Source organism: Pleurodeles waltl, chromosome 4_1 (assembly GCF_031143425.1).
Source record: "Pleurodeles waltl isolate 20211129_DDA chromosome 4_1, aPleWal1.hap1.20221129, whole genome shotgun sequence".
Taxonomy (NCBI): domain Eukaryota; kingdom Metazoa; phylum Chordata; class Amphibia; order Caudata; family Salamandridae; genus Pleurodeles; species Pleurodeles waltl.
In genome coordinates, this window is record NC_090442.1 from 415,827,459 (window position 1) to 415,851,808 (window position 24,350).

The 24,350-nt window shown below is 46.1% G+C and overlaps 1 protein-coding gene across 4 annotated transcripts in view; it reads left to right on the top strand.

Moving 5' to 3' along the window:
- Window positions 1-24,350, top strand: part of ECHDC3 (enoyl-CoA hydratase domain containing 3) — a 235,098-nt gene that overhangs the window by 65,312 nt on the left and 145,436 nt on the right. For 3 of the 4 annotated variants that reach the window (XM_069228647.1, XM_069228648.1, XM_069228650.1), the window contains one exon: window positions 13,318-13,439. The exons of the other annotated variant lie outside the window; for it this stretch is intronic. In XM_069228647.1, coding sequence (XP_069084748.1) covers window positions 13,318-13,439 — 122 coding nt within the window. The remainder of the gene's footprint in view (window positions 1-13,317; window positions 13,440-24,350) is intronic. 4 annotated transcript variants of the gene reach the window in all.

The window sequence follows — 24,350 nt, forward strand, 5'->3', positions numbered from 1 at the left end:
TTTAAAATGTTGTCTTTTGATTTTTAACAAGTTGCTTGTTTTACTTGACTCCTTTTTAATCGTTTGCTCTGCTTGAGAGTGTGAACATTTTAATGCCTTTTCATATTTTACATGACCTTTTCTTTTAGAATCTGTCTTTTTCACTGGCAAGGGGAGGGTGTCCTAGGGACCCCTTGGACTCAAGTTGGTTACCCATGTTTATAGCTTCATTTTATATTTCCTGTTTCATTCATTTTAGCTAAGCTGCTTTTAGTAATGATGTTTACACACATTTCTTGCATGGTAGTCTTCTATAAATCTGTGGTATGAGTTGCTTGTTTAGTTAGCCTTTGCACAACATATAATCTGTAGTATCTGTTCAAGGGTAGGAACACTGTACATGATATCTTAGTTCTTGTGCTGCCTAATTCAGGAGACAGCTTCTAACATCTAGACACAGCATTCATCAGAGCTGTGCCACAACATAGTATGGCTTTATCATATAAACAATGCACTGACATAGAAAGGACAGAGGGCATTCTGCCCACGTCCGTCCTGGGACGAATGCTGTGTTTGACATGCAGCTATGCTGGCACTAATTTACCAGCTTCCTGGGAGGATTGCCTTCTAATCACAGGCTTGCATTATCTGCAGGTGTGGGGCTGGGGGCTAATCCTTTAGATTAGGTCAGGCAACAGGGTACACCCCCTATGGTCTGGGCATAGTCGTATGTAGGAACATCTAGAACAATAATGCTGATTACTTTGTTTAATCTACCTAATTATCGCAGCTCATTCACCTTATGCCTGACTACAATTGTTTCAATAAATATATTGAAAACTAATTTTGAATCTCTTTTGTGTCTCTTCTGGGTATGCATGAATAATACCACAAAAGGGTAAGATGTGTTTCCATGACTTCCTGAGGAGTCGAAGTGTCATGTTAGGTTGCTGGGTGTCAGATGAGGCACTGTAAGCTAACCAGGAATTCCACAGTTTCTAATGGTGTGGACGGACTCAGTCTCCCTCATTCTGAAGTTCTGTTGTCCTAACAGACAGGGGTATTATCATAGTAGGACCTGCATATCAGCAAGTTCTGTAAGGTATGTTATCACCTGGTTAATGTGAAGTGGACATTACATAATGCGTTTGATATGGACTTCACTTCATTAATTATGAGGAACTCCTTGGACTGAGGGCAAACAGATGTTTGCCATAATTTGTACAGTCAGAAAAACTAAAGTTGCCTAATTCTAGCTAATGCACAGTTGAACCAAGGCAGCACATTTAAACCTGCAAATGTTAATTGCACCACTGAATGTACAGCTAGAACAACGAAAGGGCATTCAGAGACTCAAAAATACATCTGTATGGCATTCACACAACATCAATTTTGCAGGACTCTTCTAAATTTGTAAGCGTAGAACAGACCATAAATGAAACCAGATTCATTCTGGAGAAACACAATATTGCAAGTACATGTCCTTGATTGATTTAAAATGAAACATATGGCTGTTCTCTGTGCACAGCTTTATACCGTGCATGCCACAACAGAACTAGGTCATTGTTATTTACTTTACAATAATTTCAATGAGGGTTATACACCACGTAGTCCTACTAGGCCATTGCTATTCACTTAATACAATATTTCCAATAGGATGAAAGGGTATAATGGATGGAGAGAGGAATGGTGCAAGGATTATTAATGGGAGACGCAAAAATCAATTTTGTCTGTGATGTTTCTCTCCTTTCCCCCCAGTGGCAGCTTCCCAGCAGAAGTTGTGTGCCTTCAGCTCCCACCTGCAATATAGTATTCTTTGCTGCTTACTGCTAGTAGCACTATAGCACTATGGATGTCATTCCTCAAATCATGAACATGCTGCCGAATTCTAGACTAATGTCAAGTTGGGCAGTGATGATGTGGATTGGTTTTGTGCTCGAATTCATAAAAATTGGGTGGCAATATCTAATTTAATCAAGATAGGTTGTATGAATTAGATGCCAGAGAGTGGTGGCCAGAGGGCTGGACACTTTGCTTATGCATATATTAAATTATTAACCTCCCTGTTGCTGGCTTGTTCCGGTAGAGTAAATGCTCGCTTGCTGCCTTTGTGAAAAGTTTGAGATATGTTGAATGTCTGTGATGTTCTGTCAAAAATAGTCTTCATGTTGTTGGTGCATGTGTGATCAGTCTGAAGAGTTCTTGTCTTTGTGATGTGGATGCCTCCACATTGGCTGATTTTGGTGGTGTGTCTGAGTTGTGTGGTGAAAAGATTAGTGTGGGAAAATGCCACTATTGGCATGGTTACCCCCTCACTTTTTGCCTGGTGTTGATGCCAGCTTTGATTGGGTGTGTACTGGGACCCTGCCAACCAGGCCCCAGCACCAGTGTACTTTCCCGAAAACTGTACCTATGTTACCCAGTTGGCACAGCCCAGGCACACAGTTAATTCCCTTGTAAAAGGTACCCCTGGTACCAAGGGACCTGTGGCCAGGGAAGGTCCCTAAGGGCTGCACCATGTATTATGCCACCCTAAGGGATCCCTCACTCAGTACATGCACACTTGCTTGCAGCTTGTGTGTGCTGGTGGGAAGAAAAGACAAAGTCGACATGTGGCATAGGTCAGTCACCCATCTAGCCGGTCTTACAGCCCTAAGGCAGGGTGCACTAAACCACAGGTGAGGGCATAGCTGCATGAGCCGTATGCCCCTACAGTGTCTAAGTCCATTGTTAGAAATTGTAAGTGCAGTGTAGCCGTACTGAGTATATGGTCTGATAGTTTGACATTACGAACTCCCCATCACCATAATGACTACACTGAATACTGGGAAGTTTGGTATCAAACTTCTCAGCACAATAAAAAACCACACTGATACCAGTGTGGGATTTATTGAAAAATACACATAGAGGGCATCTTAGAGATGCTCCCTGTGTGTCAGCCAGCCTGGTAGTGTAGGACTGACTGGTCTATGCCAGCCTGCCACTTCCAGACGACTTTCTGACCACATGGGGTGACTGCCTTTGTGCACTCTGTTGTCAGAAACAAAGCCTGTCCTGGATGGAGATGCTTCACACCTCCCCCTGCAGGAACTGTAACACCTGGCGGTGAGCCTCAAAGGCTCAGGCCTCGTGTTACAGTGTCCCAGGGCACTCCAGCTAGTGGAGATCCTAGAGGGATCATTAGGAAAAACAAGGAGGAGTCACCCTCTCAGCCAGGATAACTCCTAAGTAGTCCAGAGTTGAAGTGACCCCCTCCTGGAGAAATCCTCCATCTTGCTTTGGATGATTAGGACCAATAGGGATACTAACATGCCTCCCTCCCCAAAGGGGCCGTCTCCTGCTTCAAAGACCCTGCAAAATAAAAGCAACACGTTCTACAGGACCAGCAACTGCTGAAAAGCCTCCAGGGGACTGCCTGCATCACAGAGGACCAAGAAACTCCCATGGACAGCGAGCCTGTCCAACAAGAACAAACAGCAACCATCTTTAAAGGGACTCCCACCTCAATCCAGAAGCATGAGTCCAAAACTACTCTACACCCGACACCCCAGCCTTTGTCCAGAGGACCCCCAGGTGATTCCGACCAACTGTCCACCCTGGGCTTACCTCTCCAACCCTCCATGACGACGCCTGCAGGGGGAATCCTGAGGACCTCCCTGACTGCGACTGCCCCAGACAAAGATATCAGATGCCTGGAGGAGCACTGTACCCGCAGCCCCCAGACTCGAGAGAAACCAGTGCAGCAGTGACCAGCAGGTGGCCCTCCTCCCTGTCTAGTCGGAGGCTTGCCCGAGAAGCCCCCCCCTGTGCCCTGCCTGCAGCGCCTGAGTGACCCCCTCGGGTCCACCCATTGAGTTCCATTGGGGACCTGATGCCCTGTTTGCACCCTGCACCTGGCAGCCCCCGTGCCGCTGAGGGTGCATGTTTGCTGCCTACTTAGCCCCCCACCCCAGTGTTCCTCTAAACACCCCTGGTCTGCCCTCCGTCAACGTGGGTACTTACCTGCAAGCAGACCGGAACTGGAGTACCCCCTGTCTCCATAGGCGCCCACGTTATTTTGGCTCCTGTTTGACCTCTGCACCTAACCGGCCCTGTGTTGCTGGTGCAGGGAGTTTTGGTTATCTTGAACCCCCCGGGGTGGGCTACCTATGCCCCGGAGACTGAGTCTGTAAGTCGATTACTTACCTCCAAACCTACTGTATTTTTCTCCCCAGGAACTGTTGAAAATTGCTTTTTGCCATTTTAAAGAAAACTGTATGTATTGTCGATTTTGATTCAAAGTACTGAACTTACCTATGCAAAGTACCTTTCATTTAATGTACTTACCTGCAAACTGTATCTTGTGGTTCTAGAAATAAATGTTTTTCTATATAAAAACCTATTGTCAGGAGTTAAGTCATTGAGTGTGTGTTATCACTTATTGCTTGTGTGTGTACAACAAATGCTTAACACTGCCCTCTGAAAAGCCAAACTGCTCAACCACATTACCACAAATTGAGCATTAGTATTATCTATTATTGCCTCTGTCAAACCTCTTGGGGAACCCTAGACTCTGTGCACACTATATCCCATTTTGATATAGTATATACAGAGCCAGCTTCCTGCAATTAGTGTAAATAGTTTTGTCTCAACATGTTTTATTTGATCTTTGTGTGATATGTCTTGGTGGTAATAAGTGTTGCTATTTAAGCATATCTGTGCTGTGGTGGTTGTATGAGATGTGTTCTGCTGGATATTTAATTGAGGTGCTAGGAGCAGTGGAAATTAGTGGTAAAAAGAGGGATGGGGATGATAATGTAAGGCATCAGATGACAATGAGAGGCATTGAGGCATGGCAGATTTTGAAATCTAATTAGACTGTTGGAGAGATATTAGGGCATGTCGGAGAAAGAGCCTGTTGAGAGTCAAAACACTCCCTCTTTCTGTGTACACACTTTATACAGTCACACACCTCACAAAGCTGTTTCCCTGAGAGATGCATTTATTTGGGTTCCTACTGTTGAAAGAGTATAGGAATCAAGTTCAAGGAGATCCTCTTTTCCTTTTGTGCTCAGGTTTATAATGGGATAGAGTTACAATGTTTAAAGCAAAATTGAGGGGTAGGTTGAGGTAGAGCACAGAGAGCACTGTAGTTATATTGTGTGTGGGGCCCAAGTAGTGAAAGATGCCTCTCCAAGGTAGACTTCCTGAAAGAGAAGTTTCTTGAAGTCCTTTCTGGAAGCTGAAAAATGATAATCAGCTGTATGTCTAGTGGTAGAATATTCTTTTTCTCAAGAATAAGGAGTACAAAGAATCTGAATCTAAAGTCTGCACAGATAGTTTTGGGATGGAAAGTCATGCTGAATAGAGTGACCTGTGCAATAATGATAGAATCATGCTGTAGACTGATTGGAAGACAATTGTCAGACATTTCTACAGCACTCTAGTTTTGTATAGCCGACCTCATGATCTGGTGCTGTTTGAAGAAGTTGGGCATGGTACAAGGGTGGCTGGAGAGAATATGAAGACTAGCCTATCTGTTACAGAATTCTAGTCACAGATTGCTTACCGTAGAATATTCCCCAGGCTTCCGACTGGATCCTGAACTTTTCAAGCAGTACCCCGTGCACTGCTAGCTGGCGTAGTATGCCTTGGCATCCTCTGTGCCAAAAGCAACATGTGTGGGACGAATATAAGTGCCACCCCAGCGTCTGACGTCCGTTCTCTTTTTTTCCACACCAATCACTGCAGATCTGTGAAGAGCTATGCCCAGTCAATTTTTGAGAGGCTTGAAGAGGGTGGTGAATGGAGGAGGAGGAGAGGGGGCTGGGGCGGATGAACCTTATGGATACCAGTATCCCCCAGATGACACCGAGGACAACTAGTTGGAGAAACTGTCAGATGCCAGTGGTTTGGACACCACACCGGACTCTGGCTTGGTCACTGTAGGAAAAAGCAGCCTTTTTGACATGGTTACCCCCCACCTTCTGATGGGTTTCTGATGTGGCTTTGACTGTTAGTACACTGGGTCCCTGCTAACCGGGTCCCCAGTGCCAGATCTCTTTCTCCAAAATGGTACAGTTGTTTTGCAAAATTCTTTAGTTGCCACTGTAAGTCTCTAGGAAATGGTACCCCTGGTACCTATGGCTTGGGGTACCTAAGAAGGTCTCTCTAGGCTGCAGCACCAGTTGCGCCACCCTTAGGGACCCCTCCCCAAAACCCACTCAGTGCTGCCATTGCAGACTGTGTGTGTTGGTGCAGGCTAAATTATAAACATGACCTGTCACACATCCCTGTGTGCCAGGTCCCCTAGCACTGCATGTGCCAGGTGTAATTCACCCCAAAGGCATGGTGCATCCAGGCATATGTGAGGGCATATATGCATCAGCAGATATGCCCCTGTTATGCCTCTGTTGATTCCGAGACACGGTATGTAAACATTGAAACAAATTTTATATGCATATGCTGGACACTGGTCATTACGAGTTCCAGCTACATGATGGCCTCTCTGAATCCTGGGATGTTTTGCAAACATTCTCAGAATAATAAACCATCACTGAACCCAGTGATGGATTTATGAAAACATGCACACTGAATTCACCTCAGAGATGCCCCTTGAAAACCTACAAGCTACTATTGTGCTGAATGATTGGTCCTGACCAGTTCAGCCACCTCAGATATGTTTCTGCCTTTCCAAGGTGAGAGCCAGTGCTTTCAAGGGCCTCAGACAAAGGCCTGGGCAGATTTCTGATCTTCTTTCCTAGGCAGGTTGAACATACCTGGGTGGGGAGCATCAAAGGCCTTGCTGCCTTTGTAATTCGACCCAGGTCTCTCCAGATGGCAGAATTGACCAACCCCCAACCGTCCTGACCCCACTTTTGCCAGCAGCACGAGGGGGGGGAATTATTAAATTAGGAGGAGTGCCCTCTTCATGCCAATCCCACCCATAAGGTGGACGATGTGTAGTTGACAATACTCTTCAAATTCTTCCGTCTTGCTTGGAAAAAAATAGGCCACTAGGGTTAGGGTTAGGGTTATGCTCACTTCTTAGCAGAAATGGTCATAAGAAGGGTGTAGTCACCCTCAAGATGGTCAGCCCATTGGCTACCGCCTGGCACTCCCTGTAACACCCCTAATATCAGTATTTATGTGGTGCCCCTGAACCCTAGAACTCAGATTTCGACATCCTAAGAAGACGCAGCCAAAGAAGAGTTGCACTTGCAGACGAGGAAAAGAAGCAGCAGCTGACCTGGAACCATCCCCTCCGGCCTGCCTGCTGAACTCAAATGATCCTGCACAAGAAGCCACCTCATCCAGCCTTCAATAAAGATTCAAGTCTCCTGGGGGAAGCGGACTTGCCCTGCAACAAACTAAAAAAAAAAAAAAAAAGACTCTGCAGCTGCTGGAACCCTGGAAATCCAACACCAGAAGGGACCACTGCATCCGATGTCCAAGTCCTGATGTGAAGCCAACTGACGATGCCAACACGGGTCCCCAGTTACCTAGAGGCCGAGTCCAGTGTAGTCTCACCCATCATGGACTCCCCTGAGACATCTGCAGCCTCTGCATGCAGGTACCCCTCTGCCACAGGCTTCTGGAGAGAGAAAATCCAGCAGCTCCAGCAACCGCCGTACTCGTGACCCCTGAACCTAGCTGAGGTGTATAACCGGTGCCAACAATGTCCCCTGGCTCCATACAGCTCAAGTCCACCCTGGGTCCACTCCTGCTGGACTCACTTTCGATGCCTGCTGCCTCAACATGCCGGACCGCCTGACTGCAAGTGCTCGCAGGCGAGAAAATGCGACACCTAAAGACACCCCAGCATCCATCTCCCCTGGGCACAGGAGAAGAGGACCCAATGTGCACCCATGTCCCTCAGCACCCAAAGTCTACTACTTTACTGTTTGTTGTCCCTGACTAGCTTTCGAGTCAGAGCCTGCAGCCTGGTTGTCATGCGGTCCAACTCCCATTGATGGGGCACCCAATACCTTTCTGCACCCAGCTGCCCCAGTGCCACCCGGTGCGACCTGTTGGTGTGGTTCTGTTCGGTGCCCAGTACTTAATTTTGCTGAGATTGGCTTTGTAAGTTGTTGTTAACCCTGTGTTTGCTGAACATTATTTTCCTCCATAGGATAACATTGAGAAGAACTCTGAAAATTGCACTGTGTGGATTTATAAAACTGCTAAGTATTTATGATTAAAAGTCTACTTGCCTGATTACACTGTTCTTGGGTTTGAAACATATATAAAAAGAACTGTTATTTCTCTACCTTTGTCTCTGATTTATTCTTTGAGTGTGTGACTCATTTATTGCCTCTGTGAGTACAACAAATGCTTAGCACTACCCTCTGATAAGACTATCTGCTCGCCCACACTACCACAAAATAGAGTATTAGTCCTATCTACTTTTGCCTCTGCAATACCAATTTGGGATTCACTGGACTCTCTGCACAGTGTAATTCATTTTTGTGCACTATATAGAGAGAAAGCTTCCTACAGTCACTCCCCTACCCTGGCTACTGAGGAGGGTGCCTCATTTACATTGGTGGTGTGGAGGGTGACTGAGGGCTTGGACCTTACGCTACCCTCCGTGGCAGTCAAGACGAATTGCTTGATGGAGGTGCTCCAGCCAGTAGTTGTGACTACCGAATCGTTACTCCCATTTAATGAAGCCCTTACAGATTTCCTCCTTTTGGCCTGAGCCAAACCCTGCACAGGGGCTCCTGTGCACAGGACAATTGCCTGCTGCGATGCCCTACTCCTGGGAACCCAAGCTTCCACATTCAGCACCCTACCACAGAGAGCAGGTGGTTCAAGCCTCCATGTCCTCAGTAAACACTAGTGTGTGCCCTTCCACTCCACGGGATAGGGAATCCAAGAGGCTGGACACCTTTTGGAAGAGGATGCCATTTCTATTAGCCTAGTACTGCAGTCAGTGAACATGGTGCCTCTTTGGCTGATACAGCCATACGATCTGAAATTTGGTTGCACAAGTGCTGCTGATGGTGTTTGTAGGAGACCTGAGCTATTGCGGATGGGAGAGATGCAGTAAAGTTCACCAGCAGGTGTGGACTGGACACAACAGACTCACTAGGCAGATTTATTTATTCAACAGTGGCCCTTATACACCACACCTGGCTGAGAACCACTGACTTTTCTGGAGATGTCCAAGCCATGCTCATGGGCATATCCGTTGATGGCTCTCACCTTTTTAGTAAGAACGGGATTTGGCACTGTAGCGCTTTAAGGATAGCAGTGCTAAGGACGGGTCCTTAGGCCTATCCTTGGCTCCTCACCCACTCCAGTCCATCTTCCACCCTTTTGTGTTACAGAAAGGGTTTCCAACCATGTTTATTCTCTTCCAGCCACCAAGGCTGACAGGCTTCCCATCCTTTTGGTGACTGAGAATGTGGTTCCCACAGGCCATGTGGGGCCACTAGCCAGAGGTCAGGCCAGTCCACCACTCATCCAGCAGCCACAGCCTCCAAACCCCTCATACCACACAGGCATCCAGTGAGGGGCTGGATATGTCATCAACTGCACCACTGGCAGTTCATCACATCCGACCAGTGGATTTTACAGATAGTCCAATGGGGCTTTCCATCCCGTATCTGGAAATCCCTTCTAGTCCAAATGGGCTACGCAAAGCCTTTCTGGACATACCTCCGACCATGCCACCCACTTACGACTAGCTGACCATCTGTCCTTGCTCCATTAGGAAGTGTTGGTTCTCCTGGCCAAGGGAGTCATTGAGAGAGTGCTGGCATCAGAAGGAAGTCAGAGTTGCTAATTCCGCTACTTTCTGGTGCCCAAGAAGGATGGAGGCCCTTCGTCCTATCTAGACCTGCTTCTTCTCAACTTCTTCCTGAAAAAGGAGAAGTTGAAAATGCTCATTTTAGCTCAAGTCCTGTCTCCGCAAGATCCTAGATATTTGATGGTAGTGTTGAACTTGCAGGGCGCATATTTTCATGTCACCGTCCTGCCGGCCCACAGACATTGTCTGCGGTTCATGGTGGGCCAAGAGCGCTTTGTTTGTTGTGCTCCCCTTTGGCCTTACCAGTGCCCCTTGTGTGTTCACTGAGGTGTTGGTGGTGGTTACAACACAGCTGTGGAGGTCAGGGGTTCCAGTCTTCCTCTACTTCAACAATTAGCTGTTGGAGGCATGCTCGCCCCATCTATTTATCTCCTACCTCCAGTCTATGGCAGAGCTTCTACACTCGCGGTAGTTCACTATCAGCATATCAAAGTAATTCCTGGCTTTCTCTCAGAAGCTCCCTTTCATTGGAGCTGTTCTGGACACAGTGCAGTTTCGGCCCTACCCGAGCAGCAAGTCCAGGCTATTCAGCCTATGATTCAGATGTTTCAGCCTCTTTCCTGGATTTCAGTGAGATCAGCTCCGGAGCTGTTTGGCCTGATGGCCTCCTGCCTGTAGCTAAGGGACAGATGTATAATTATATCCAATAGCGATTACCTAATTGCAATTTTTTGGCAAATCGCAATTAATTAATCGCTATTGGAATGTATTTTTGAGGTGCACTCATTTTGAGCCACTGCACCACTGACCTCTCTGTTTGCTAACCATTAATATGGCTTTCTTAATGGCCATAGCATCAGCCAGGAGGCTCAGAGAACTGTGGGCCCCCTCTGCTCACCCTCCTTATGCCACCTTCTACCAAGACAAGCTGGCTCTTTAAACAAAAGCCTCCTTCCTTCTGGGGGTTGTGACACCCTTCCATGTAGGCAAAAATATCACCTTACTTACCTTTTCTGCTCTACCTCATCTTTCTAAAGAAGAGGAGAGACTCCATCACCTGGACCCAAAAAGAACATTGTTGTTCTACCTTGACCGCACAAAAGAGTTTTTAGTGGACAATCAACTTTTCATAGGGTATGTAGAAGTCAAGAAATGGAAGGCCGTTCAGAAATGGACCCTCTCACTATATATAGTGCTCTACATAAAGATCTGCTATGCATTGGCCCAAAACCATCCCCTGAGGCCTTGGATGCTCATTTCACCAGATTTAAAGCTGCGACCACATCGTTAGCTCGCATAGTCCCTGTCCTTGACATTTGTCAGGCAGCTACTGCTTTATGGGCATCTCTGCGCACGTTTACCAAGCACAACTGCCTGCACGGTCAGGTCCATCATGAGTGTAGTCCTGCAGGACTTTTTTTTGTCTAAAAGCTGTTCCGCAGACCCACCTCCTGGGAGGTATTGCTGAGGTGCCTATTCTAAGGTAAGGAATCTGTGGCTAGAAGTCTCTATCAGGTGAAGAAATTACTTACCTTCGGTAGCTCCTTAGCTGATAGAGACTCTATCTAGCTACAGGTTCCTTACTGATCCTTCCATCCTCCCCGCTTTGTGAACTGGTTACATTGTAGAGACATCCTTCCAAGGGCCTTAGACATGCATACTAGTCAGTCAGGGTTCCTCATGGCTCTACGCTTCTGGTGTGGAATTCACAAGAGTGAAACATGTCACAACTATGGTGTGGCACCTATCAAGGCACCGAATACATCACTTTCGGCACAGATGACACCGATTACACTGAGCAGAACAGTTCCACCTATCATTGTGCAGGGGTACTGCTTGAAAATTCCCAGATTCAGTCTGAAGCCTGGGGAATATTCTAAGGTAAAGAATCTGCAGCTACATAGAGTCCCTACCAGATAAAATGTTACCGCAACCAACAGATGCAGTTAAATTGGTGAGAAGATTAACACTGAGAGTACAACAGTAAAACTGAATGCACAACTGCTTGAGAGGGGTAGCATTGCACTTGTGCCTGAAACCTACCACACATACCTCACCTTGATATAAAAGAAGGCGGTGGAGAGTAAGAGGAAGAGTGGGGAACTTAAATCTTGGAGGCAGTTGCCCTGTGCCAGCAGGACTGGACTGGGGCTGCTGGGTGATTTTGTTTTGGAGTGGTGGCCGGTTTTGTTGCTGGGAATCGTCCAGGCTTGTTCCTTCATATCTTGTAAATTAACAAGGCCAAAGAAATGTTTTTAAATCAGGCTTTTAAACCTTTTTTCCATTATTTACAAGCACTGAGCATGAATACGGCTGGACAATTCGCTTCAGCAAAAACAGCCCACCACTTGGAGTGAAACAGGCCCCACCCTGTCATAATGCAAAACTTTTCTGTAGCCCCAGTACAGCCCTGTGTGCCAGCAATTGCTCATATCTGCAATTTGTACTCCTTAGTATTTGTGTGTGTTTTTTTGTTCTTTTAGTAGGAAAGAACCAAGGGTATCATCAGTCTTGTGGGACACACACAGATAGGTTACTGGGAGCAGTAGTGGAAGAGTAGCATGACAGGGACAGTCTGAACTATTGTGTCAAGGTTTGTACAGAAACAATGGTTGTGTGTGTGTTTCTAGGGCTGATCCATAACTTTGTGCTGCTAATATGCAATTATAGGCGGAAGCATCAAGCAGATTTTAATGAACTACATGCATGTTGGTCGAAAGTCATTAGAAATAGGATGGGTATGACTGTGTCTGTGCGTAAACTTGTCTCAAGTGATCATACCAAACGCGTGCCAAATGCTAGGACCAGGAGCAGTATATTCCTGATACGGACTATGGTGCTTCCCAGTTGGACTCATAACTAATATATTTGTGATCCAGTTCAACAATCAATACTTAGACATTCTTCAAGAATGACAAACACCTGTTATAGTTGACATTTTATGTCAGAAATGAATAGGCAAAGTACATGAAATATGCCCAAAAATATTTAGCAAGGAAGCGTACAAGAAATTCAGTAAAGTTCTATATGAAATCCAGCATAGATTTGCATTCTAAAGATGGGGAGTAACATTTACTGTACAGAGAAATACAGGTCCTTTTGTAGGACTTTAGACAGACACTTTCCTTCATTCTACAGTTCATGGTTTTCAAGATATGCACCAATAAGGAACAGTCAAAAAGAAACATTTTACCACAGAATACATTTGGGAATTCTTTCAAAGTAGTATTACATTGAATTTTAGTCGCTCTCACAGTTTATTTGAGCATACTAATTGATACATTGTACAACAATAACCTGAGACAGTTGGGCTGTCCTTGGTTTGGTACTGTGTGGGAAACGTCTGTGGGAATGCTTTTTTTTATTAGTGTAAAGCTCAAACTTCATTTTGTGTGGGGGGGACAAGAAACAACAGTAGTAGTTGCCAGGTGATGTATTATGACATCAATGCAAGACGGGGGACAGTGTAAACACAGTTTATGTTACCATAAATTCACTATAATACATATAAATGGAAAAACGGAGGAACAACACTCACAACTGTGAAAATAATAACGCCTTTTTAAACGAGGAGTACCTCTGACAATATTGTGGTTTCTTTACAGGAACATTATTCTAAATAACCCACAGAAAAGAAATACCCTTTCACTCCATATGTTGCAGTGTCTCCAACACGATCTTCTGCATGACCTTGAAAACCAGTCCCTGAGAGTTATCATCATTTCAGGTACTTAAACATTTGCACACTTTTACCGCATTGTTTAGTTCATTCATCAAGCCGAATCCTGCTTTTGTATAAAAATATTTTGTTTCACTAAAAGAACATAGTACGCTTTACAATAGCAATTTTCGCAGATGTTATGAATATTTGATTAACTTATTTATTTCTTGATTATTCATTCGCCCCACCCTTCTTTTCTGTACTTCGTACATCCTTTGCAGTATATAACAGTTTGAAACCTGAATTGTAGGAGTGACTAAATTTTTAATGCACCATTTCATTTGATTATTTCTGAAGAGGCCATCAGCCCGTCAAGGGGGAAGGTTGGTCTTCTCTGGTTGCAAAACCTGTGGTTTTAGCGCTAGGACAAGTTTCCTATTTAGCAGTAGAACCTTCCCTCCACATAATCATCTCTCTCACAGAATTGTCAGCAGCACAGTGCAGCGAGGCAATAACTTGGAAAACGACTCTTTCTGTTCACCAGTGTTTCAGTAATGATAGAACTTGTGAGCACCAGGGTGCTCAAGGCCAACACCAGGGGCTGAGAACACCCATTACCAGGCAAGCCCACTGAGTGTGTAATTTTTATTATACCAAGATGATGGTACAGCTAGTGCAAACCTATGTACCGTTCTGAATGATAGCAAGACCTATTTCCAAACTCAAATGTCAAAGGGAAATTATATTGATCAGAGCTACAAAACAACACCAGGTGTGGGACTTAAGGGCGTTTTGGGAAGATCTTTCACTTAGCTACCTTAGACCGTCTCTGGTTCCTTTGCAGTAAACTTGTCTCAAGTGATAATACCAAACGCGTGCCAAATGCTAGGACCAGGAGCAGTATAGTCCTGATACGGACTATGGTGCTTCCCAGTTGGACTCATCACTAATATATTTGTGATCAAGTTCGACAATCAATACTTAGACATTCTTCAAGAATGACAAACACCAGTTATAGTTGAAATTTTAATGTTAGAAATGAATAGGCAAAGTACATGAAATCTGCCCAAACAATTTTGGCAAGGAAGCGTACCAGAAATTCAGTAAAGTTCTATATGAAATCCAGCATAGATTCGCCTTCTAAAGTTGGGAGTAACCTTTACTTCATAAACATGTGCTTTGTTTCTTTGTGTATATGCATGCCAAGTTTCGGTGATTCAGGCTTTCCTTTTTGGTGACCTTTTAATGTTTTTATCCAGTGTATATTTAGTAAAAGGAGATCAGTGATTTTCATCCTCCTTTGTAGCCATGTCTATTCTAGATTGTTGTGAAGTTCACTCCTTTTTATCTTTCTACCTTATGGTGGGTAATAGTTGGAAATCATTCTGCTAAAGTCTCAGCCACAGGAGGTGTCAGTGGCATGTCATCTCTGGGAATGAGTTATGTGATGTTATGTGACCGGCCTTTGTAGAGCGCACATACACTAGATGGTTTCTTGGTGCATAACATAATCCAGGCGGCAGTTCAGCATGTTAATTTTAGTGATGGTAAAGGTTCAACAGGCTGCAAAGGCTTTTTAAAAATGTTTTATTGCTTTATAGTTTAACCTTGGAACAATTAAGTGACAATATTAAGCAATCGCATAAAAATAAATTGTGCGTTTTACATTTCTCAAAGGTTAGACCTCAATATTTACGGGAGACTGACTTCAAATGAAAAAAATCTTGTGAGCATAAGAGAAGAAACCAAAAGGAAAACCAAAAGAAAGGCAGACAGTACTCTGGGCCTACAGTTCGCTCACGGGCTACAAAGCCTTCAAACAATTCCTTCATTGATGTTGAACAGGTGTTGGATATCTCACTAAAGGTTTGAAGGGACAATAAACATTAGTGGTTGGCTGTCAGCTGCTATAGTAAATCCAAAATTATAACTTTACAAAATCAAGTGACTTACTGATACTTCCATCCAGAGAATATATTGTATTTTCTCCCTTTCTTTTTGGTCACATCCTTTTTTCCTAGTACTTTTTAGCTTCTAGGCATCAAAATACATTTCTTTAAATAAGTTGAATTCCATTCTGGAATTGGGACTTAACCTGCACCCACAACACTTAATACTCAAGATAACCTAAAGAGTAGTGGAATCCATTAGCTTAGTTAGTCTTCCCAGTCACAAAAACCCCCCATATATTTAAAGAAATGTGGTAAATTTCTTTCCCAGTTTAAGTAGATGTCTGAGCACCATTATTTGTGGAAATCAGTCAACCATGACTTAATAGTAATATAACCAGCACCAAAAGGCTTGTTATCCTATACTGTCCAACTTTCTGATATCGTTTTATGGGGGCACAAATCTTTAGTTGTTTCAAAACAATACTCAGTACGGAATTATTTCAATTCCATACCAAATAAGACAAGACATGACAGAGCAAAATGGCAAAGGAAGTGTGGATAAAAAGCTGGGCACCCTAAACTGGATCTCTAATGCTTGTAAAGGGAAAGCACATATATTAGGATATACACCAACTGTTACCACACCCAATTATAGATGTGCAACTGGGGGCTAAGGTTTGAGTCCTCGTCTTGACTCAACATTCTGTTATCTTGGGCAAATTACTTAATTTCCCTTTGCTCAAAAACCCTAAAAACGGTGTAATCTAATCTCGTGCTCTTGGAATGCAGCCTGGTGATCATGTAATGCAATTTCGTGCTCATGTGAAGCACTCTAACGACCTTATGCCCAGTTTGAGCTATATTGAACTGCAAAACAAAATCAATCAGTGAGCCTTCATTCCGTTTCCAAGAGGCTGAATACTTCTATATAGGCTGAACAGTCAAGACTTACTGTTGGAATGTTGTGTGGGTAGAATGTCTACGTCCTGTTGCATATGTATCAATTAGAATAAATAGGTTATTCAAACAGGGTTATTCTTTACAGCACAGTATAGCTTTTATTTAGTAGTGGTAATCTAATCAGCCACTTCATTAAGATTTGCAGCATTGCCATCATCTAACTCCAAATCTTAAGTTACTCTTCAGCAGAAATGTATTCTAAACCTGCATGCTTAGGAAAGGGATTCATAAACATGTATAACAGCCATTCAAAAGCCAAGGTCAGCATCTGCTTGTCAGTCTTACTGTGCATGTTTTGTTACCTGCTGATGTGTCGTAATCCTCCTTGAGATGGCAGCAACCAGGGATCTCTATGGGGGACAGCATTCCCACAGTCCTGGAGTTGACAGGAAGTCGGGTGACAGAATGCAAAGTCAGGATCACTCACCAAGGTAATGTAGAGGACGGTTGAAAGAGCCTTTCTGGTGCAGTGGCTGTCCAGGGGTTAAGCAGCAGATCCATGGTGCAGGCACACTGGCTTAATGAAAGATGATGACGCAAGCACACCGGCCTAGGTCTTTTTGACGAAATACAAAGAAGGTAGTGCAAGCTCATTGGCCTCTCAGTCTTGTAGTAGTACAGGATGTGGCAATTTATTTTTTAGCCAAATGTACACCTGTGGTCATTAATGCAGAGGAGTATGCGGCAGCGTAAGATGTCACAAGTGGACACAATTCAGGATGCAGTGATGCAGTTTTCAGGTGAATGATCATTTGGCACAAAACAGTGTGTAGATCGCTGACTGTGGGACTGTACTCAAGAGCATGCAGGTCTGGCTAAGCAGTCATTCCAGGCCTTGAAAAATCATAAAATTGTTACTAGACCTACAGCTTGAGTAACTTGAATAATATACTCAACCTAACTGTAATGTACTTGACCCGTAAATAGGTCCAAATTGTGTGATCCTCAGCAAATATTTTATTTTACAGTGTCGCCTTTTCCTTCATTCTCACATATGAGTGCACCTTCAAATATGTGAGTTCAGCATTTCTGCTCTACAAAAAAACTCTTTTGTTTGGTTAAATAGACTAAGGCCCAGATTTACAAGCGGCCTGCGCCGCCGAAGTCACTTTGTTCAGCACATTGGTGGCGCAGGCTGCTGACCTATATCTGCAAGGCCATACAAAGCCACTTTGCATGGGTTTACATTGTCTTGTAGCTATGGAGTAAGGCAATGCAGCACAAGTTGCTGCGTTGCCTTACTCTTCATCGGGGAGGCGTTTCCATGGGTGTTGAGTAGGTGTTCCCATGGATTTTGACGCATTCCCAGATTTATAGGGTTTTGTAAACCTGGGAATGTGTCAAAACTCTACTCCACTCCAGGGGTGTCATAGAAGTGAGGAAACGGAGAGAAATATCATTATTTCTCCCTGTTTTTTTCCTCTGTGTACTACATTTTGCAGCTCACATAGAAAGAGGAAAACTCTTTGGATTGTTTTTGTGCTAGAAAGTGCCCCTTCCTGCACAAAAACAATCATCTCTGCAGCGCAGGCACCCTGGCACCATGGTGCCAGGGTTCCTGCACCAGAGCACGGAAACGGGACAGGAATGAGCCGTATCTTGTAGATATGGTGCATTCCTGCCCTTTGTTTTTTTTTTTTTTTTTTTGAGGCAAAGCCGCAAGAAGGCTTGCGGCACTGCCCTGCACTAAAACATTGGAAATCTGGCCCTAAATATTTGCTCCATGTATAATAAGAATCTAGCCCACATGTAGGGTATACATGATCCGTGACTTGCCTTAGGTACAAATAGCATTGCCTTCAGGGTAGAAGTATTTCCCTGTTTATGTTTAAACACTCCCTTTTAATAAATATTTTACTAAAGCATGATGTGGTAGCACACTGTCATTTACAGTCAGTAAATTTCCAAGAAATGTCCACAAACCTTCCCACTAACTTGCAGCTTTACTGATAAAATTATGTAGTGCATTAATAATCTGTGAAAACTGGTTTCAGGAAAGATATTTATCATTTGCACATCACTAAGTACAGTGTTCTTATTTGTTTTCTTCCTACTGAAATATTTTTTATCACACTGAAAAAAATGGTCTTTCATAGCTGCTGACATGTAATTTGAAATGTTTGTAGAGGTGGCTTAGTTATTTAAATGTTGTGTGCTAGGAAAAACCCACCTAGCCTTTCATTTCACAGTTTGTACAGCAAGTCAGACAGGTCACCTTAGACAATCCTGGAACTCTGCAGTCAGAAAGTAAAAAGTCAAAGTGACTTTTGACCTCTGTCTCTGAACACAAAGCAAATGTAACAAGAACATGATTTAAAGGCGTCTTTTTTTCTCTTTTTGACTGAACAGAACATGTGTTTCTTTTCAACTCGCCAGAAGGGTTGAGTAGGTCCTAAAGATAGCTTGACCTGACATAAAATGACTCGCCATAGCGAGTGGTCGAGTAGATTTTTTAAGCCCTGCATTCACAGTTCCCAGCCCCATCAGGCTCTGCTTCTCCTACCACCTCACAGCAGGGTGCTTGTACTGAACTCAGTCAGTAGATCTACATTGGTGGGAGGGCGCAAAAGGGCAGCCGAGCAAGCTGTCTGCACTTTGGTGTGGCTTCCGCAGCCGGCCTAATTATATATCATTATCCTGCCTAAAATCAAGTGCTGAGATCGGGCCCGCTGCTTGCAGTAGATGTCAATGGGACGCCGCTAAACACCGGTGCGTTTGGAGCTTGTGTAAGACGGGCCTGCTGGCGGTGAGACTGCTTCCTGGGCCCCTGAGAATGAAGCCGTCGGCCCGCAGTGAACGGCTCCGTGGCGCGGCGACCGACGGACGGAGGAAGAGTGCCCTGGTGGAGGCGTGCACTGAGCCACGGCGGTTTTGCTGTATGCGGAGGGCGCGGGCCTGAAACTGCTGGGGAGCTTTATGCAGCCTGGGCCGCGAGAGAGTGGCATCAGGCGTGGGGCCGGAACCCAGCGGGCCTCGCTGGGCGGACTGCGGAGGAGGCACTGAGACACTGGCATCGGCGGTGAAGGTGAGGAGTGCGAGGGACCCTAGGGGCCTGAGGAGGCGGTACTGACACCGGAATTGTGCTGCGGCAGTGGCACTTTAAGGCAGTTGATGACGGCACCAGGAGGACTGCCGGGGTTGCTCCCCCTCGGGCGCTATACTGATCTGCTGCTGGGATAGGCGGCGAAGGTGAGGAGTGCGAGGGACCCTAGGGGCCCGGGGAGGCACCACTGACACCGGGCTTGTGCTGCAGCAGTGGAGCTTTAGGGCGATCAACGACGCTGCCGGAGGGACTGCTGAGACTGACCACCCCCAGAACGCTATACTGACCTACTGCTGCCTGCTTGCCCCTACACTATTGTGCGAAGAGCACTCTTGAGGAGCGCCTTGGAGCGGAGTGTGGAGGAGGAGCCTGCTGTGATCCACGCTGGCTTTTGCAATGGGGAGATCAGACGCAAAGCAGCAAAAACTGCAATTTGGGGCCAAAAGATCAAGTGGTGTGCCTTCGGAGCACATGGATGGCGCTGTGCCACCACCCCACCAGGGTGAACAGTCCAAAATGAAGGCACTCCTGCTTGCCATGCAGTCTGCCTGTCCTCAATAGACAGCAAAATAGACACCATGACCACAAGGTTAGATTTGCTTACCACTGGGCTAGAGAAGCAGTCAGGGCGAATAACAGAATCTGAACAGCGAATTTCCCATGTTGAGGATGCTATGCAGAAACAATATGAACAACTACTACAGTTGGATAAACTCCTCAAAGTCATAGCGCTTAAGAACGAGGATTTGGAAACCAGGTCTAGGTGGAATAATCTATGTATAGTGGGTATTCCAGAATCTACAAACACTGGTCGGATGGAGCAATATGTGGAGCGGCTGCTCCTCACACTTTTTGGAGAAGATGCTTTTTCACTGCTTCTAGTGGTAGAGAGAGCGCACAGGACTTTGATGGCCAGACCGCCGCCTGATGCCCCGCCCAGGCCAATCCTTGCCAGTCTCCTAAACTACAGGGACAGGGATACTGCACTAAGACTGAGTAGAGAAAAACACCCCCTGAAGTTTGAGGGTATCGTACTGTCGATCTATTCTGATTTCACTATGGCTATCCAGGAGGCTAGAAAAAAATTCACAGCTGTAAAGCAGAAACTACTGCAGGCGAACATAACTTACGCTATGTTATATCAGGCTAGGCTGAAAATTACCCCCAAAGACCGACACGTGATATTTACCACTCCCCAGTAGGTACACAAATATCTGAAGCAGGCTCGTGGGGGAGAGACTTCAGAAAATCCTGATGAGGTGACCCCGGATCACTCATCCACCTTATCCGATCAAGACTGAGACTATTCTTCTCTTCGGAGTGGACTCCCCCTGTAAGGGGAGGTCCTGTATGCCCCTAGCGGCATCCCCTCACGACTGTGACTTTATGACTGGCCCCAGTGTGTGCCCTTCGATGAACCGGGCAGCTGCTGGCACTCTAGGGCAAAAACTGTCTATCCGGGCACCCCCTTGATACCTGGGAGTTTTGAGGCTGCTCTCTAGATGACCTCCCACTGGAAATCCCCATCTATCTTTTTGAAATGCTTAATTTTTTATCTATTGTTATGTTTATGGGTGTTAAGGGGAGGGATCTTCCAAGTGGGTTTGGGCGCTGAGGTGGGTGGGAGGGAGGGTGAGGAAGTTTGTTTGTTCTGAGCCACACTGCTAAAAATCTTTTGGGCACCAGGTACTCTATTGGCCCCCTTCTGGTGGCCTACGCACTCCTCGGACCGTGGCTGCCTACCTTAGAGACCACACATGGCGCACCTAGGATTACAACTCAGGGCCTACCGGGTGGACATATTCTGCGATGTCTGACATGGAATGTTAGGGGACTTGGAGATTCTCGCAAATGACGCCACATTTTGGCGTATTTGAAACGACACAGGATACACATTGCACTCCTATAGGAGACACATTTTACACCTGGGAGACGAATCGTATTTGTGGATCGCTGGTCTTCATAGAGCCAGCACTCTGCTTACTCTTCATACTCCAGGGGCACCTCCACCCTCATACACAGAGGCACCCCCCATGTCCCACTGGGATTCAGAAATGACATGCGGGGCAGGTATACCATAATTTGGGTCCGGGTGCTGCACTGCTCCATTACCATAGTCAACTGTTATGCGCCTAATGCTGATGATCCTTCCTTCTTTGATACCATATGGAGCTGTATTGCGGAGGTGGTCTCGAAATATCTAATGTGGGGTGGGGATTTCAATCTAGCGCTGGATTATCGAACGGACAGGGAGACTGGAACGCAGCCCCATCATCATAGGGCAGCGGAGAGACTTAGGGCAGACATAGAGGCACAGGACGTGGTGGATGTGTGGCGCTGGCTGCACCCAAATGATAGGGAGGGTGCAGTTTACTCTGCGGTGCACTCAGGCTTGTCAAGATTAGACCGTTGGCTTATATCCTGCTCAATGGTGCCATGGCTTATGGGGGTCACGCATATGGCGCGCACATATTCCGACCCTTCCCCGGTTGCGCTCGAGCTGAGTATCCCCCTCGCATTGACTACACTTGTGTCGTGGTGTCTAACCCTCAATACTTTGCTGGATGATGTCTTTCGAAGCGAACTGCAAACCGAAATAGCAGATTTTTTCCGATAGAAATAAGGAAACTATGGACAGTGTGCCACGGTCTGGGTGGCACTTAAGGTCACCTTGAGGGGATACTGTTTGGCTAAGGGCGTAGGCATTCTGCAAGACCTCCGTGCCACTCTTGCTGGGTTAGAGGCCCAACTTAAAAGTCTTGAGTTGGAGCAGGCAGAGGCGCCGTCGGCTGATATTGCACGTCGCCTACGGGAAACCCTCACTGAATATCAAGGAACCACAGAACGTGAAGTGTTGTTTAAAGGCAAGTATGCTCGAGGTCGCTCCTATGGGGAGGGTGAGAGACCAGGCAAGTCCCTTGCTCATACCCTTCGCCCGGCCGGAGAATACTGTACTCAAAATATCTGATGTCTCTGGTTGCCTGCTTAGGGATACCCCTGACATGCTTAAAACCTTTGCTGACTATTACCATCATTTATACTCCTCCACCAGATCGGACCCTCCGGATATTGATGGATATTTGGCGGAGGTGGCATTGGCCTGGCGCAGCGAGATTTTCGGGCGGCTGAACTTGAGCACAATGAAATTCGGGAGGCTGTGATGCAGCTCCAGTTGGGTAAGGCCCCAGGGCCTGATGGCATCCCAGCCGAGTTTTATAAAACCTATGCGGACATACTTGTTTCATGGCTGGGAGAGGTCTATCGTGAGGCGCGGCAGTTGGGAGTTCTCCCATGTACCATGAGAGAGGCCCTCTTAACTACCATACTGAAACCCAATAACCCTGCGACAAGCTGCGATTCATATTGCCCATTGTCCCTTATAAACTGCGACGCCAAGATTTTGGTGAAGGTGCTTGCTAATCGCCCGAGTCTCCTCATGACTTTTTTGATTAGGCCTGACCAATCCAGATTCATACCGGGTAGATCTACTGCACATAATCTGCACAGAGTATGGGCCCGAGATCCCAGCGGTGGCAGTATTTTTGGATGCCGCCAAGGCCTTTGACACCTTTGAATGTGATTACTTAATGGCAATTGTAAAGCGCATGGGCTTCCCCCGCATGTATCTCTCTTGGATTGCCCTCCTGTACTCTGTTCCGGTGGCCTCTGTACCGGTCAAAGGCCATCGGTCTACGCCGGCCCGTATCGAGAGGGGCACGAGACAGGGGTGTCTGCTTTCGCTGCTGCTCTTCGCCCTGGCGATGGAGCCTCTGGCAGCGGTGCTCCGTCAACATTATACCTACTATGCAATCTGCACCCCTTCCTGGCATATCCTAATCTCGCTACATGCAGATTACGTTACACTATATTTAAGAAACCCAAAGGAAAGCTTAAATCCTGTACTACGAGAGTTTAACAAATTTGTAGTTAACTGGGAGAAGTCACAGATTAACCCACTGACTGCTTGCACAACACAATATTGCCCGGATTTCCCCCTTCAGTGGTTTGATACCTCCCTTCGATATCTGGGCATAGTGGTCACTCGCAACAAACGTGAACTGATGCACCTGAATTATGGGGTATTACTGGATAATATACAGGCGATGGTCACACGCTGGATCACTCTGCTCCTCTCTCTCGCATATCATTAATGAAAATGATTGTACTCCCTAAGCTCCTATACTTGTTTCAAAACATACAGTTGCCCCTGACCCATTTGTAAAGAACTAAGAACGCAGATGATTAGATTGGCTCCGGCAGGCAAACAGCCGCATTTTAGGTGGGAGATTATGATACAGACCTTTGAGCACGGGGCTTTGAAGCCCCAGATTTTGAGCTATATCATTACTGCACGCAGGCGCAATTTGCGCATTACTGATATCGTCCCCTCCTGTACATGGCACATCTGACGGTAGAGCAGGGATATATGGCGCCGGTGCCCAGCTCTGCCTGAGACCGGACCTAGCGGTCACTGGCCCTCGGGACTCGATGGTGGGATGTACGCAGGCAGCCTGGAAAAAACTAGCCAGCCGAGTAGCTAGCAATCTGCTATACTCGCCGGCTATGCCACTCTTGCGGCATGAGATGGTCTTCATGGCGTGTGAGTCTGCAGGTGTGCGGCTGCTCACTAGGCTTCATATCCTCAAATGGGGAGACCTATATACAGCCTCCCATTTTCGTGAGTGGGGTGATGACTCTTCGGATGACCCACTCTCCCTGTTGGAAACCTTCTTGTATCTGCGCCTTCGGTGCCCAGTTAGGGCCCTCTCGCCCTCTTTCCCTGAGGAGCCGTCCTGTATGCAAGCGTTTCATACTCTTCTGCAGTCGAGTTCACCGCAGCACCTAGTTTCGATACTTTACCATTCAGTTCAGCGGGATCAGCCAAGTCTCGAGGGGGGAGCATGTGAGGGGTGGGGGAGGAGCACTGCAGCTGCAGATTACAGAGGCTCAGTGGACATATTGCTGTCAGCAGATGGAGAAAATTACCGCTAGCAGTGGATTGCAGATTATTCACTATAAATACATGCACCATCTCTACTACACCCCGGCGAGGCTTCACTGTTACACCCTCCGAGCTACTGA